At 42.4% G+C, this 17,324-nt stretch overlaps 1 protein-coding gene across 6 annotated transcripts; it reads left to right on the top strand.

Moving 5' to 3' along the window:
- Nucleotides 1–650: 650 nt before the first annotated feature.
- HNRNPF (heterogeneous nuclear ribonucleoprotein F) lies at nucleotides 651–17,035 on the top strand. 6 transcript variants are annotated; one of them, XM_090277822.1, is made up of 6 exons: nucleotides 651–723; nucleotides 1,035–1,102; nucleotides 10,663–10,795; nucleotides 11,550–11,685; nucleotides 12,951–13,009; nucleotides 15,608–17,035. In XM_090277822.1, the coding sequence occupies exon 6, from the start codon at nucleotides 15,654–15,656 to the stop codon at nucleotides 16,896–16,898; it is 1,245 nt and encodes a 414-aa protein (XP_090133948.1). In that variant the 5' UTR covers nucleotides 651–723; nucleotides 1,035–1,102; nucleotides 10,663–10,795; nucleotides 11,550–11,685; nucleotides 12,951–13,009; nucleotides 15,608–15,653; the 3' UTR covers nucleotides 16,899–17,035. The 6 variants fall into 6 exon arrangements, with proteins under 6 accessions (XP_090133948.1, XP_090133950.1, XP_090133951.1 ...); XM_090277824.1 differs by lacking the exon at nucleotides 10,663–10,795; XM_090277823.1 differs by lacking the exons at nucleotides 651–723; nucleotides 1,035–1,102 and adding an exon at nucleotides 1,681–1,750.
- Nucleotides 17,036–17,324: the final 289 nt, after the last annotated feature.

Here is a 17,324-nt window from a genome sequence, read left to right as displayed (position 1 = left end):
CTAGGTTTTTTTTTGTACCCATAAGAATTACTAATGGGGGGGGTAGAGGTGGCAGAGAGTATATAAGGGGAGAAATGTTAATGGGAAAAAACACAATAAAATTAAAAAACAGAAAAAAGTTAGAACACATCTAGAATCTGCTCCACTGCCTCAGGCGGGGTAGCCATTTCCGGCCAGCCTGTCGACTCAGGTGCTCTGTAATTGAAAACCCTGCATTCCCTGAGTCACCTTCAAATGCTTTGGGGATTCTTAGCCCAAGTGTAATCACATAAGCAACCTTACTGAACCTTTTAATTCCTCCCTAAATCCTGCCATCAGAACTGCGTTTATCCGTGTTTATCCGTCTCCGGTTTCTCAGTTCCTTCTTTCTTCCTCGGCAGGAAACGGCTCTCATTTTCTTTCTTACGCTGCTTTTCAACCCCGCCGTTGTACTCATTGCATAACCCAGTAAGTATCGTCAGGTACCTAGGAGTACTTCCGGGAAGGTTGTTTGCACCAATTCCAGTTTCCTCGCTGTTCGCAGTTCCTCTTTGCTAATGCCCCTTCCATAGGCCCGTCCTACTCCCGGCTGACCAATCCCCGGCTCCGCTTTGGGCGCGACAGAACGGGCCCTCGCAGTCCCGTTCCCGGATGTCCGCCGTTGGAGGCCCCGCCCTGCTGCGGTCATTGCATCCTTCCGGTTCTTTGGTGGAAGTACGAGTGCTTCGTGTCCTTCTGGAAAAGGTGGGGTTTCGTCGGGAAACCGACCAGGGGTCGCGCCGGCAGCCAGAAGCGGGGTGGGGCGCGGGTTCCCGAGGCTGTTCCCGGTTGTTGGGGTGTAGGGTAGAGCAGCGGGCCAGCACGCTGAGAGGAGGAGCACTTGAAGCACTGTGTGCGCATGACAGGCGCGAGTTTTGGACTCGGGCCTTCAGTGCTCCAGACCTACTGGGAGCCCCGCCCGGGGCGCGCTACTCGGGGTTCCCATGGTGATAGTAAACAAGTCTCAACTGCCTCAGCTACAACTGTCAAGTCCCCCACGTTCCATCTTCCTCTAGGTGCTCAGAGGGACCACCAAGGTGCCGGATGTGAAGTAGAGTGGGAGCGTAGAAACCCGGAGCCGGAGGTGAGGGGCGGGACGGGCCGTAGGTCGGAAGGCCGCACACCCGGCACTGACGGAACTCTGGGCCTCCTGGGGTTGGGGTGGCGGGGCCGAGTTTGGGGGTCTGGGGAGTCAGGATCTGAAGTCAGTGGCCGCCCACCGGGGTACCGATCAGGGACTGGGCCTCCTGCTAGTGGGTACCGAGGGTCTGAGATTTGGGGTCGTAGTAAGCGGTCAAGGGTCGCACGCCCATATATCTACCGGGGGCTGGGCCCACTGGTGGTGAGGGTGGCGGGTCAGAGATTTGGGTTTGAAAGAGGTGGGCCTGAGGTCAAGGGCCTTACTCCGGTACTAGACCTCAGGGGCAGGGCCTAAAGCGAGAAAGGGAAGGAGGGCCTTGTGCAGCCTCTAGAGGGAGCAGAGCCCGAGCACCCCAACCAGGAGTAAGGGCACCGGGCGACAGCCTTAGAGTTTATTTTTAAAATGAAAGTAGTAGCTCCACGTGGCTGGAAGCCCTGGGGAGAGTGACTGGAAGGGCTGGGACTGACTCCTCCCCTTCCTACGTTCCCGCTCGCCGGGACTCCACTTTCGGACTCTGCAGCAGCGTTTCTTCCTTTTTCTGTGGCGTGTGTGCCTTAAGCGCCTGTCTGCATTTGCCTCCAGACCGGAGAGGTATTGTGCCTGCATTTTGGCTTAACCTCTGTTTCTTGTTGTCTTTGCCTGGTGAATACTTTTTCTGAGCGAGCTTGTTTATTCGGCCGTTTCTTTTTCCTTGTCTTTTATTTCTTTTTATCTTTGAATATACTTGCTGATTCTTTACTGCACCTAAGAAACTTCTGGACTCTCGGCGCTCGCACTATGCCCTCTGCCTCCCATGCCCCGCGTGGTTCACTGAAGGTGGCAACGGTGGTGTGGGTGACGGCGGGCAAGTCGCGGGGTTCCCAACCACCCTGGTTTTATAGAAAGGGTTGGGAGGCCGCAAGCCCAGGAAACCCCACCCCCACCCATTCCCTGGGCAGCTGCGAGAGTCCTGCCCGGCGTCCGGCCGGTCTCGGCCTGTCTCACACTGTATAGCCTTCGCAGCAGTTTCCTTCCCTTGGAGGCCCGAGGACAAACGAACTGCTTTATTTTTCACAACTGTTTGCTGGGTCCGCGGGGGGAGGGGAGGGCGGGAATCTTGCCTGCCATTGCGAGGCAGGTGCGTAGCGGGAAAGGAGCCCGCGAGCGGTGGCTCGCTGAGGTGGGAGGGTGCGCCGCGGCAGCTTACGGGAACCGCGCGGGTCGACCGTGGGTAGGGGGTGGAGGACGGAAGTACCTGAGGTTAGGGGGGCGGCCTTTGCTTGTCCCGAACCTGGTGGAGTAGGGGGCATTTTGAAGGCTGCAGATAATATTTTAACTCAAAATACTATCGAAAGTACTGATCTTAATGTAGTTTTATTACATTAAGCCATGTTTTAAAAAGTTAACCATTTGTTTCTGAAGTTTTAGTAATGAAAATAATTTGGGTTCTCCGGTTAGACAGAAAAATGTATTAGGCTATCAGTGAAAAGTGGTGTTTCCAGTGCAAATTTCCAGACAAGATTGTTTTCATTTTAAAATAAGTGAATATTGGGAGAGATTGATGTATCGCTAATGTTAAATGAGTTCATCCTTTGCTTTGGGGATCTCATGCTCCTGTTTGCATTTCTTTGCATTGATAAGGTTTGTTACTTCCATGTTAAAAGTCTTATTTATTTACTTTTTTAACTGATAGGTGACTGGTTTTCACTTGAGTATTGCTAATAGGTTCCCATTAAACTTAAGTAGTCAAGTAAAAATGTAAATTGACTTAAGGGAAAAGATCAGTTTGTCCTTGTATATGGCCAAAACTGAAGGTGGTACCTGGAGGGGTTGCAGAAATGAGAGGGGGCCCTCTTACAGGAGATAACTTCCTGCCAATCTCTCATTCTGAGCTCTAGCACTCTTTGGAAAACCAAATTAATTGATCCTACTGGGCCCATTCACAGAACTGGGTGTTTTACAACATTTTCTTTTTTCTTTTTTAAATTTTATTTATTTTTGGAGAGAAAGAGAGGGAGAGACACATCAATGTGTGGTTGCCTCTCGCGTGCCCTGAACTGCGCACCTGGTGTGCAACCCAGGCATGTGACCTGACTGGGGATTGAACCGATGACCCTTTGGTTTGCAGGCTGGCATTCAATGCACTGAGCCATACCAGCCAAGACATTTTCTAATCACAAGTTCATAACAGGCTATAAGGGAGTAGTGCTGTTTTCTCCATTTTACAGATGAGAAAATGGAGACCAAGAGACAAGATGTCACTTGCCCAGTAACATAGCTGGGACCAGGACTTAGATCTTTCTGACAGAGACGCCAGGGCCCCTGCCCCCATCTGGTTGCCCTGAATCAAGGTGTTTGTGGAAGATGAAAGCGAGGACAGAGGGAGAACCAGGCTCAGCTAAGACCAGCCTATTTTACAGCAAGCACAATCCAGATATAAGATTTTTATCCATATTTCAGCTTGTATTGCTAAGGACCTTTAAAAAACAACCATAGTACTACCATCACACCTAGAGAGATAATTCCTTAATATCAACGAATATTCAGTGTTCAAATATACCTGATGGTTAATATTTTTATGCAGCTGGTTGGTTTGAATTGGGATCCAGTAAGGTCACACTTCATGTTTGGTAGATTATATCTCTTAAATTATGTTTTAACCCAGAGCAATAGAAATAAAATGCAAGCCACATAGGTAATAATTTAGTTGAATATATATCCAAAATATTATTCATTGATTACATTTTAAAATTATTTTTATGCTTTTTTCAAACTAAGCTTTCAAAATCCAGTGTATAATCTATAGCACATCTCAATTTGTATCAGCCAAGTTTCAAGTGTGACAGGTGACTACCTTATTAGTGATGATCTAGATAGAGCCTGCTCTCCAATCTTAAAAGATCCTTGTTGAACAAATCAGGTTGTGTCATACAGATGTCTTTCCTCACACTCTGGGTTTTTCTGATTGTATTCCTATAGTTGGAATCTCTGTACTCTACATTTACTGTAAAATGGTATTTGTCTCCAAAGGCTGTTCTGATTCCGTTGAGATTTTTTGTGGAAAGAATACATCATTTGAGGTCCTATGTACTCCTGCCATAGGGCACATACTGGTTATGTTCCTTCTCCCTTTGTGATGTTAGCAGCTGTTGATGATTATTTCCTAGATCCATTGTTTTGTCAATGTTTCCAGATTAGTTGATATTTTAAGTATTCTTGTTTATACTTCTAGAGAAAGGAAATTTTAAGATGTATTTTGTAAAAGGCAGGTTACGTTTTTTTTTTTTTTCCTTATGTTTATCAATATCCAGCATAATGAACTGAATCCCTAGCACGTGCCAAACTAAATTTTTCTGGTATCATTATGAATTCATGGATTTTAAAATATAGAATGTTTTAATTCACAGTAGATTTTACTCTTTGCTCAATTATTTAATTTTTGGCCAGCGGGAGCCCTTCAAATTGGTTCTTGGCTTTTTTAAAAATGGATCCACCAAAGTGTACCAACTTTATCAACAATGACGGGCAATTGGGTTGTTTCTGGTCTTTTCTTATTAGACATTGTATAGCAGTGATAGCCTTTTCAGGTGTCTTTTCCCCTTTTTACCACAGGAGCTGAACCGTTTAATATTTCCACAAAACAGTATTTGAGAGTACCTACTTATTATCTACAGCCTTGCCAAGGAAATATGTTAGTAAACTTCTGTATTTTTGCCAATGTGATGGATAGGTATTTTAAATGCTATTTCATTTAAAATTTTAGTTTATCATATATGGGTGAGATTGAGTATCATCATTTCATGTTTAATCTCTTTGTTTGGATTGTTGGACAGTGCTGCCGTTTTATCATTGATACTTCTTAGCTTATAGTGTTTTTAGCCATGCGTAAGAGACTTGGTATTTTAATGTAATCATATTTTTGCGGTGTGTTCCCCTATTCTGTTTTTTTAGTCATGGTCAGGCAAGTTTTCCCTACTCTCAGTTTATAGAGGAATTTATCTATTTTCTATTTTTCTTTTATTACTTAGGCTATTTCTTAGCAATTCTCATAAAACATGAAAAATTCTTATTTAACTCATTTTGCCTTCATTAATATGTCAGTGTGACAAATTTCAGTGATGATTAACTCTGAAATGATGAACTACAATTGCATTTCTGGAGGAAACCCAACTTGGTCATAATGTAATATTTGCTTTATGTATTGCTGGATTTGGTTGGCTAATATTTATGATTTTTTCTTTTGAGCTCATTAGTCTATAACTTTATTCTAAAACTCTTGTAGATCGAAATGTAAAAATGCAGATGCAAACGAGAGCTTTATAAGTTGAAAACAATCCATGTGGTTTGGGCTAGGAAAAAGTTCTTTTAAATAGGACCTAAATAATGATAAAGTGGGGCAGGGAGATGAGACTAGAATGAAAAAGTTTAAACTCCTTTTAGCTTTCCCTTGACAGTAGACCTTCTTTTTCAAAAATCCTCACCTAGTACAAACACTGCAAATTCTTAACACATTTATTTTAATTTAGTATATTTTAATATATTTTGATTAACTCAGTACACCCAAAATTTCAACATGTAATCAGTATTTTAAAATTGAAAGATTTTACATTCTTGTTTTAATCTTTGCAATTCAGTGTGCATTTTATACAGCACACCTCAACTTGTACTTGCCACATTTCAAGTCCTCAGTAGTTACATGTAGCTTGTGGGCTACCATGTTTTTATTCTTTGCACCTTACTTGTTCTTTTTCCAAAGCAGTTTCTCCCTATGCTTTTTATTTTTATTTTTTTTTAAGATTTTATTTTTAGAGAGAAGAGGAGAAAGGGAGAGAAATATCAATGTGTGGTTGCCTTGTGTGCCTTCAACTGGGGACCTGGCCTGCAACGTCCCCTGACTGGGAATCGAACCAGTGACCCTTTGGTTTGCAGGCCAGTGCTCAGTCTGCTGAACCACACCAACCAGGGCTCTTCCTATACTTTCAATGTAGGAGGAGTTTTATCAACATGTGCTTTGGGTTGTGTTTTTAAAATATCTGTTGGGAACTACACAATTTATCTTAAGCCAGGAAAATGTCCTTCCATTCTTTTATCAGTTCTCTTGCCTCCATTTGCATATTTTCTCCTGGAATTTTTGTTATTCACTTGTTATTTCTCATGTCCTGTGTTATATTTATGTTCTCCAAATTTCATATCTTTTTCCCCCTTATTGTTTCTGAATATTTTTTGATAATTTTTTTGTTTGGTTTTCCAGGCCAGTATCCTTTCATTGAATTCACTACTAACTTTTAAATTTGAAACTAAAGTTTTAGTACATACGTAAAGTTCTTAAATTCAGTAATTATTTGAAAGTGCTTGTTATTTTTTTCTGTTCAAATATTTATAGTTCTGTCCAGCACTTCTTGTTCTCTGAAAAAATGCTGTTCTAAGCTGCTTTCCTATGTGTGGTATTCCTCCCAGGTGCTGGAAGTTCTTCTCAAGTATGTTGTCATGTTCTTTTCTCTCCTCTTGGCTGTTTGACACTCTCCCAGGACAGTGTGCTGTGGTGCCTAAGCAGCAAACATTGAGCATAAGGTGTCAGCTCTCCATGGAGCCCCAGGAGGAAGCTCTAGGTCCCCTGAAGGACATCTTCTAGAGGAGTCTATGCGCGTATACGGCAAAGTTTCCCCTGGAGACCATAAGTGTAACCTACAGGCTTCTTGAGGCCTTCTGCCTAGGTCCAGAATCTTGACTGCTTGTCCACCCCAAGGGCTACTTGCTTTGGGGTGGAGGTGGGGCTGGAAATTAGGAGATTATCTTCTTAGCAATTGTATTCTCTTTAGCAAAATACTTACCCCCACCCCCATTTCTTAGCTATATTAGAATCATATTTCCTACTCTGGGGAGAACAATACCAATTAATACAGGTGATGAAATTTTCTTCTCAATTAAGAACAGATTTTATCTTTAGCAGTGGAAGTCTATAGTGTTTCTTTTTATGAAGACCATCTAATATATTTTTTCCTCTGCAAAATGAAATCAGTAATGTAGATCAGCAATTCTCAACCAGTGTGCAGCACAAATTTTTAAAACATGCAATAACTAGGTAGTTGGGGACTGACATCTTTTTCCTTAGATTGTCACATAAAAAAATGACAACAGCCAACAGAACAATAGCCATCTCTAGTGTGAATAAATCAAAATTACACTTTTTTGTGGTGTGGAATTTTAGTACTGTGATTAGTTTGTGTGCCATGAGATGAAGAAGGTTGAAAATCATTGACATAACTCAGTCACTGTCCAATATGGTAGTTACTAGCCACTTGAAATGTGGCCAGTCCAATTTGATATGGGCCATAAGTGTAAATATACACAAGATTTTAAGACTTAGTATTAAAAAAATATAAAATATCTCAATTTTTGTATTGATTGTACATTTAATAACTTTTTGGTTATATCAAGTTAAATTAAAAATTATTGAAATTTAAAAATATTTAGAGCAATGGTTGCTCGTTCTGTTGGATAAAAACTTATCCCTTATGTTAATTTCAATACAAGCATTCTAGATATAATTTACCTGACATCACATACTATTTTTGCTTTTAAGTTAACACAGCTTCTGAGAAATAAATACTGAGGAAAACCAGTGTATTACCCCAGATTTAGCTATACTAAGTAAACTAAAGGGCCTAATAGTTAAAAGACAATAGAAAACAGCTTTCTTGTTGCTTACAAGTCGTGACATATCCTCTTTGATGGATAAAAATGTAGTAATAGCAATAAACTTAAAATGTTAATAATGTATTTCATGATTCATTTACACCTTCTTTCTTAGGTAGCTTTGTGTCTTGAACTTGGCATGTTGTGCAAATTAGATAAGAGATCTCACACTTAAGGTGCATGAGCCCCTTGAAAATTTAGGTACAATTTTGTGTCAGTGGGGTTTGTTCGTTTAAGAAGTTGGTTCAGTCTTGTGTCGTATTCTCAAGTTAGTCCCTGACACCAAGAAATATTTAAAAGCCAGTAAATTAGAACTTTATAAAATTGCTGGCTTGGAAGAGACTTGAGATTTCCAATGTAATTTCTAGTAGAGCAGGAAATATAACAGATTGGGGTCTGGGTTGTGCTCACATACTATCCCCTTGAGAGGGAACTTATTCCTCAGAACTATCTGCTTAAGTGGAAAATGCATGAGCAGCACAAATGATAGGTTTCATAAGAACTGAATAAAAGATTAAAAGGATTTACCACAAAATAAAAATATTTATGCAAAGCAACCAACACAAAAATATCCTGGCAAAGGGCTGCATTTTAAATTATAAGTAATTTGAACAAACATCTAGGGGGAATAAGGGAATAAGTAGGGTAGTATATTGTACAAAGAAAAGAACAGGATGGTCTTCTAACTACTTTGAAACTTTAGCTGTTGGAGGTGGAGTGGAGTTTCATGTTCCTACCTTTGCATGGCTCTTGGTCTATTTAAATGGAACCCCAATGTAAGTTAATCCCCATTTCCTAGTTTTGGGTCATTTCAGAATTTGTTATCAGACATTTATTTCTTTATTGTCCATTTCTCACTTTCCATGGTGATGGCTAGATTTTGAATCCTATCAACCAGCTTCAACAACTTAACAATTATGGACAATTGTTTCCTACATCCCCCATCTATATACTTCACTCAGATAGTTTTGAAGCAAATCCCAGCCATCACATTATTTCATCCACAGATACTTCAAAGTGCATTTCTAGACCTGCATCTTGTATAAGTGCACAGTATTTCTGTGTTAATGACTAAATTTGGCTAATTTTGTCTACTGCACATTTCTCAAATCCTTTCACATGCTTCAATTTCCACTACAGTGTTTCTGTTGCAGGGTACCATTAATTCTTCCAAAACTTGTCTAATTCCTTCCCGTGATAACCTTTCACTTCCCTGACAGCAGCTAAACTGTTCTGTTGAAAGCAAAACGAGAATACATTTTGTAATGCAGAATATACTTTGACATATGACTCTTAAACTTCCCATTGGCCTTCCAAGAAAACCAACCAGACCTACGGAGAGAGTAATCTCCCTCTACTTTCCTCCTTTGTGTTAAGCTTAGCCTTTGTTGCAAGTGTTTTCAGGTGCCTTCAGTCTCAGCACACCAGGCTCCCCTTGTATTCTGTACTTGTTCCTTCATTGGCAGGAACTATTATCATGATTAATCAATTATTAACACTCGCCTTGCTGGTGTCACCAACCAGTTAAACCAACTGCAACAAATACATTCAAATAAGTGAGAAAATACATGCCAGTCATACAAATTACCAAGTAGATACTTTGAAGAGGATTTTAAAAAGCAAAATAAATGGCTTCTGAAGCAGTCAAGGTACCCATTTCTATAGAGAGATTCTTTCCAAAAACAGGCCAATTTTGTTTTACTTCTCTTGGGTGTATTTTTAGTATCTTTTTTACTTTCCATGGGATGGCTTAGATTTTTAATTCTATCACCCAATTATTGACGGTTTTTCTGTGTGTCACTCATAATTTTGAAGCAAATCCAGCCATCACACCTTTTCATCTACAGATACTTCAAAATGCATTTCTAAATATTAATACTTTTGTTTTTAACCACAATTACAATTCTGTCATCCCTAAAGTAAATATTTCATAACAAATTTCTAGTTGAATATCTCTTCCTCTCAAATTGTCTTGTTTACCTATTGTTTGAATCAAGAGCGAAATATGTCCCATGTATTATGAATCCTTGATGAATGTCTTAAATGTCTTTTATTCAATAAATTCTCCCGTCGTTCTTTCAGTTGGAGCTAATTTGTTGAAGGGTTGGCTCATTTGTCTTAGTTTCCTATAATCTGGCTTTACAGACTACATCACCATATTCTGACCTAGTATCTTCCTCTTTCCCTATAAATCCTATAATATGGTAATTATTTCTAGTAAGTATATTTTTAAACTTTTTAATCAGATGCATCTAAGTAATGACCCTTAGTTTTTTAAAAATTTATTTTAATTATAGTTGACATAAGACTCTTAAACTCACAGCGGCTAATTACAGCTAAATTCTATAATTCCTAATACACAGTAATTCAGCCACTGCTCACATAACTGCAATTGCCTTGACTTTTCCAGTGCGTTCATTTGAATCAGTTAAAAGGTTCATAAAATGTAATTCCTTGTTAGCATAAAGTTTTAAGTATTGCATGTTTTAAAATTAATCTTTTAAAAATGTTCAAACTGTTTACATGACTCTGGTCAAAGACACAAAACAAGGTACTGTATACCGACTAGTTCCCCTTCTAAATTCTTCCTGCCTTCAGAGATTTTTTTTTAAACGGTTTCTCCTTCCACTCAACCTTGCCCGGCCTCCACCCTCCCCCTCCCCTCCTCTTCCCTCCGCGGTTACTCTGGACTTTTCCCCCACACTGGCACTTTTCCTCAGAACGGTCTTCCTCGTTGCTTTTCTTTCCTCCTCCCACTTCCTGCCTTGGCCAACCGCGTGGGCCGCTGGGCCGCACCTGCTTGACGTGTTTCCATTGGTGACATCTAGGCGGGCCCGTCGGTGGCACTTCCTCCTTTACACCCCGTGACCCACGTCCGGCTCGCCGCCCTCCCAGTCACGCGGTCTCAGCCTCCGGGACGCAGCCCCGCGCGCCTGCCTTCCGGACTCCAGGCCAGTTTTGGTGAGCCGCCGCGAGTGGACTACCCTCGCCCGCCACCCTCCACCTCTGTGGTTGGGGTAATTCTTCCCCACCACCTTCCTCCCTCCTCTCCCCGCTCCTTTGCTGCCCCAGTAACTTTCTCTCCACCCCGCCCCAGGAAGTACCCCGGACTCGAGCTCCGCCCCAGCTCGGGGCGCTGCCGGCTCCTGCGGGTCTCAGGACTCTTCTAGTTCTCCCTAGGAGTCGTGTTTCGATTAGGAGCTCCGCCCCCTCGCCCCCTCACCCGCTCGGCCCAGGAAGCCCGGCGGGAGCGCTCTTCTACACTTCATTCTTCCGGCCGGAGACATTTCTCCTGGCGCTCCCGTAAGCCCTCCGACCCAGGGCCTCCCCCTCCCACCGTCGACCGGGAGGTCTCGGCTTGCGCGCCCCCCCACCCGCCCAACCCCCCACGCGTCCGGGTGAGCGGCTCTCCGCCCGCCGGCTCGCTCTTCCCCACCCGTACCTCGCTCCGCCCCGGAAGCGACCGTTGCCCCCACCCAGGCCCTGAATGGGGTGCTCTGGGGTCCGGCTTTGCTTCCTGCTGGGCTTACGGAGGCTGTTGGAGTGCCAGGTGAAGGCGGGGCGAACTCCTCTCCTTGTTTCAGGCAGCCGTGGGCCCTAGAAGCTGGACCGCTTCTACGCTTCGCGCCGAAATCGCTCCGACGCGGCCCTGGCGGCTGGCCGCGCTTCGGCCTCGCGCTAACTTGGACCCATAACCAGGCAGTTTCGATTTCAGGTTATTAACAGAAGGAGATGCACCTGGAGATTGCCCAGAGCCTTCTGCGTTTCTAAGCGTCGGGTGGAATCCGGTCCTTTGGCTGTAAACCACGCTCTTTTGATGTAAATAGGAATCGGCCCTACTTCTCTCAGCGGTAAGTCTTACAGCGGAAACGGCAGCCATGTGACCCTGAGGCGGTGTCTTTCGCGGGCTGTAATTTAGTAGTAGAACTTTTGAGTAATTGCGACATCCAAGACAGCCTGGCTCTTCATGCTATCAGTTGTAGCTTAAAACTCATTTACAAGTGAGGGTTAAAATACTCTTCAGGTCTCATTGTCGTGTGAGCAGGGAGAAGCCAGGCTTCCACCCAAGTTCCGGTCCCCTGAACCTTCGATGCGAGGTGGGGTTTAAGCCGCCCAGTTTACAGCACAGATAACCTAATCAGCCCTGGCTCTTGAGGGCGCACCCAGTTTGTCTTGATTGGATCTGCTTGAATCCAAATTAAATCCTGTCTAACCTGTAGAGTAAAGAATATGTTCGGGAGAGCCTCGCTAGAGTCCAGGAAGCCTGTTAGAAATGCAGAATCTCTGCTCCGCATTGTTTTAAATTCTAACAATTTATATTTATACAGGGCTCAACCCCCAAGTAGTGTCTTATGTAATAATCACAGGAGTCTAGTAAGACAAGGCAAATACTGTTTTTAACACAAGCTCAACGGAATTAGCTTGACTTTCCCAGTTACCAAAACGAATGATGTGTAGTCCTTACACTTCACATAATCTATCTACGCCTTTGGGGGCAGCCTCATCACATGGAATTGGGCAATAGTAGTTAAGATGTTTTTCCTGTTGAAAAGCTTATTCAGTATTTCCTCCCCTTATTCTTCCTCAGTTAATTAAAAGATTTTAATGTCAGATCACAAGAATTGAAGTTACCAAGTAAAATGGGGAAAGAAATTCTTGAGTGTCCACGCTGCCACCCAGGGATGTTTATAAATTACAAACCCTGTTGAACGATGTCTATCAAACTTTCTCTGGAATCCATCCCAGTGAAGATGGAGTGCCCCAGCTGTTCCCTTCCCCCGGCTGCTCTGGTCTTACTCCTCCCTCACCCTCAGTATTTAAATTTTCTTACTGCCGTTAGAGTTTTGTGTATAGACTCTTGGGAAGAACTGAGTTGTCTCCTCAGAGAAGTGGGAGTTTCCCTACTGTTATTACTCTATGAAAAGGTAAATCTCTTAGATGCTTGGAGGGTGGGTCAGGTGTGTACTTTAATTAGGACAGCCCCCAGTCCTGCTTTCTTTCTGGGGAAGAAGGCAGCTCTGAACCCAGGCCAGCCCAGGATCAGAACTATCACTGTCTCTTGTTGCTCTGGTGAGTTCTTGGGCACTGAGGCAAGATGGCCATATCTCTTTTTTAGGACAATTCGTACCTACCAGGAGTGTCTCCGACTGTTGGATCTCCCCCTTGTTCTTTAAGGTGAGCCATTTTAAGTAATCTCTCAGTTTATATTTGTATTATATTCAAGCAGAAAATTTTCTTAGGAATGTGAAGTAAAGAATTTTTGTCACTGTCTTTACTAAATCTAACGTTTAGCAGAACTGAGCTCTTGAATTTAGATGTCCTAAGTACTGTAACATCTCTGCAAATCTAAATGTAGAGGATAATCACATCGTTATTGTGAGATGTGTGTTCTTTTATGTTTCTAGCAGCCTTTCTCAGACTGACTAAGGCTGCCATATTCTAGAAGGAGATATTGGCCCTCCCCGACATGGTCGTCATCCGTTAATCCTTTGCTAATCTTCAGCCTGCTGTGCCCATGGGTTGGACAACAGTGACTGAACAGACACATTCTGTCCCAGTGCAGTTTTGAAGACACCTTTTAAATCACAGCAACCATGCTGTGGTAGCATAGAGCCATAAGATTTAGTTTGTAATAGGGGGAGATCTTTTGGAACAGTGGCATATTTGAGCTGAGACTTTTAAGGATTAGTATGATTTAGCTAGACAAGAAGGTTGGGTGGAATATATTTGAAGAGAGAATTACCATGTGTGTGAAATCCAAGGGAACAGAGAGCCTAGCACATTCTAGGCACAGGAACAGATTTTAAAATGGTGGTGGTGATAGGAGCTAGATAGTGTATTGCAGGCCAAGGTTGCAAGGCCTTAGAACCCCATAGTCCTGTGGTTTGTGTTCCAATACCTGGAAAGCCAATGAGGACTTGGAATGGGACAGTACACAAAGTCACCTCAACAGGACACTTTAGCTGCAGATTGGGTTGCAATAAGGGCCTGCTGTTACACTTACAGAACTTTTAAGAACCAGATCTTAAGTATCCTGGAATGGGCTATTGGTATGGGAACTAAGAATATGAGGGCAATGCAAAAAGAAAAGGACCATTGGTCATTTGTATCACAAAGGAATTGCTGAGCTCATACAATAATAAACTCTTGATTTGTGTACTCATACTATAAACCTACTTTTGCCCACCCCTGTAGAACTTAATAAAAAAGAGTTACTGACTAGGGCTTAGGGGTGTGGTTAGGGTGGACAGTGGGATCGCCTGAGAGAGATAATTCGTTGGATTTGAGGCTTTGGGAAAAGTCCTCATTTATTTACTACACTGAATATTTAAATTATGAAAATTATAATGGGTCAAAACATAACTTGTCAATAATTTGTTTTTCCTGATATTAGTGCAGTTGAGTATTTCATATACTATCACTTTGCTCTGTTTTGGCTTGAATTACCTAACATGCTTTCTGTTTTATCCTTTTCTACTAATATTCCCACATTTCTTGGAAAGGCATCTCTTATGACTGATTTTAATGACTACTATTACACTTAATATGAAATGACACTTTCATTAAACATGTGTAATTTCCATATTCTTAGATGTACACATTTTGAACATTGATGGCTAAAAATATATTTTTGGCTCTTAATATATTTGGGTCCTGGCTAGGTAGCTCAGTTGGTTAGAATGTCAGGCTGATGTGCCAAGGTTGCAGGTTCAATTGCCCAATCAGGGGACATATGAAAATCAGTGAATGCAATAATTAAGTGGAACAACAAACAAATTGATATTTCTTTTCCTACACCCACCCTCCCCCTTCCTCTCTAAAATCTATATATATATTTATCTCTTTTATGCATATATTATCTGATGGTTCAATTCCTACTCTTCAGAAGACTTCCCTTCCAGTTGGGTTTGACCTTTCCTCTGTTTCAGCTTGAACTCTGGGTGCCAGATGCCACATGCATTTCATGACACCCTAGGAGAAGGGTGCCTCTCACCCTTTAAGTGGAGTTCACTTTTTTTCTTCCAATCCATCAAAAAGTAGCAGTAAATGAGTATACTTTATTTATATGTGAGCCTGAGAAGCTTATTTGGTTTTTGTATTTGTAGTGCACATAACGAATATTCTGTTGATGGACTTGTCTGAGTATAACATCAGTTTGGTCTCACTGGACTTATTTTGTTTGATTTGACACATCACTTGTTTTTACTTTTGTAGTGTTAAAGAATCTCACACAGGAGCTCTTACAAATGAAACTGCCAAATTTCATCATGAAAAATATCTGGAATAAATATATAACAAGAAAAATGCCCTTGCTCAGCCTGACTAATATTTTGATTCCTCTCTATTCAATGTACCAAATTACACTATCCTCCTGCCTTTTACTTCAGCAACGCAATTAATGCATCTCATCTGTTTCCCTCTAGTTCTGAGTTCTCTTGCTGTTTCTGAATGCTGTCTCATTGATTCTCTTGTCTTCCCTTCTAGAACCTAAAATAATTGACCATTAGAATTTGTAGATTTTGACATTGTTGAAGCCTCTAGATCACTGTATTGTTCTTCAAATTTTACTCTACATTCTAAACTTTCTCAGTCTGGGTAATATGTACATTTTTATTTTGAAAGACCTGGAATTGACTCTCAGCCCAGATGTGTTTGGTGTATTTCAACTTCATTTACCCTTCCTCATCTGTGAAAGGGAGAAAACCATATTTACTGCATGTTCTTGTTATACATATGGAAGGGAAAATTATGTAGTTTTTGCTTTCTTTTCAGCCACAAAAAGCAGCAGCTTGTTTGAAGTCTGCCCCGTCAAGTGTCCATGATGCTGGGCCCTGAGGGAGGTGAAGGCTTTGTGGTCAAGCTCCGTGGCCTGCCCTGGTCCTGCTCTGTTGAGGATGTGCAGAATTTCCTCTCCGGCTGCATAATTCATGATGGGGTCGCAGGCATTCATTTCATCTACACTAGAGAAGGCAGGCAGAGTGGTGAGGCTTTCGTTGAACTCGAATCAGAAGATGATGTGAAAATGGCCCTTAAGAAAGACAGGGAAAGCATGGGACACCGATATATTGAGGTGTTCAAGTCCCACAGAACCGAGATGGATTGGGTGTTGAAGCACAGTGGTCCAAACAGTGCTGACACTGCCAATGATGGCTTCGTGCGGCTTCGAGGACTCCCATTTGGATGCACCAAGGAGGAAATTGTTCAGTTCTTCTCAGGGTTGGAAATCGTGCCAAATGGGATCACACTGCCTGTGGACCCTGAGGGCAAGATTACAGGGGAAGCCTTCGTGCAGTTTGCTTCACAGGAGTTAGCTGAGAAGGCTCTAGGGAAGCACAAGGAGAGAATAGGGCATAGGTATATTGAAGTGTTCAAGAGCAGTCAGGAAGAAGTTAGGTCATACTCAGATCCCCCTCTGAAGTTTATGTCAGTACAGCGGCCAGGGCCCTATGACCGCCCAGGCACAGCCAGGAGGTATATTGGCATTGTTAAGCAGGCAGGCCTGGAGAGAATGAGGTCTGGTACTTACAGTGCAGGCTATGGGGGCTATGAGGAATACAGTGGCCTCAGCGATGGCTACGGCTTTACCGCTGACCTTTTTGGAAGAGACCTTAGTTACTGTCTCTCTGGGATGTATGACCACAGATATGGAGATGGCGAGTTCACTGTCCAGAGTACCACTGGACACTGTGTCCACATGAGGGGGCTGCCATACAAAGCCACAGAGAACGACATTTACAACTTCTTCTCCCCTCTCAACCCTGTAAGAGTCCATATTGAGATTGGCCCTGATGGAAGAGTGACGGGCGAAGCTGATGTTGAGTTTGCCACTCATGAAGAAGCTGTGGCAGCTATGTCGAAAGACAGGGCCAATATGCAACATAGATACATAGAACTTTTCTTGAATTCCACAACAGGAGCTAGCAATGGGGCATACAGCAGCCAGATGATGCAAGGAATGGGCGTGTCTGCCCAGTCTACTTACAGTGGCCTTGAGAGCCAGTCTGTGAGTGGCTGTTACGGGGCTAGCTACAGTGGCCAGAACAGCATGGCTGGTTATGACTAGTTTTATAGAGCATTTGAGTTGTTTTAAATTTTCATAGGCAGCCAAGAAATGAAAAGCAGTTATTACTCTAGAAAAAGCTGTGGGATCCATTTTGCACCATGAGTTTGTGAAATCTGGATTAAAAAGTTACCTCTTCAGTGTTTTCTCATGCAAACTTTCTTCTGGCCTGTGATACTGAGTAAACAAACTATTCAGCTTTTTTCAATATTTTGGTAGTGTACTTCAGGTTGTTATCCGAGTTAAAGTAGTTTAAGTACATCAAATGTGGATCTTCACACCACATCACAATGAACACATTGGGGAGATACGATTTTTGGGAAACTCAAGGTGCTAGATCCCTAATTCAAAGAGGAACATTTCTCATGTTCATTCTAGTTTATTTTCATTTAAAATCTTAGGTTAAGTTTAAGCTTTTTAAAAGTTAGT

This window comes from Furipterus horrens, unplaced genomic scaffold (genome assembly GCF_987537825.1).
Source record: "Furipterus horrens unplaced genomic scaffold, mFurHor1.1.pri manual_scaffold_5, whole genome shotgun sequence".
Lineage (NCBI taxonomy): Eukaryota > Metazoa > Chordata > Mammalia > Chiroptera > Furipteridae > Furipterus > Furipterus horrens.
This window is presented reverse-complemented; position numbering and strand designations above follow the sequence as displayed.

Bases quoted from the DNA above. Each gene is read 5' to 3' on its own strand.
- HNRNPF (XM_090277824.1), top strand. From the start codon at position 15,654: ATGATGCTGGGCCCTGAGGGAGGTGAAGGCTTTGTGGTCAAGCTCCGT.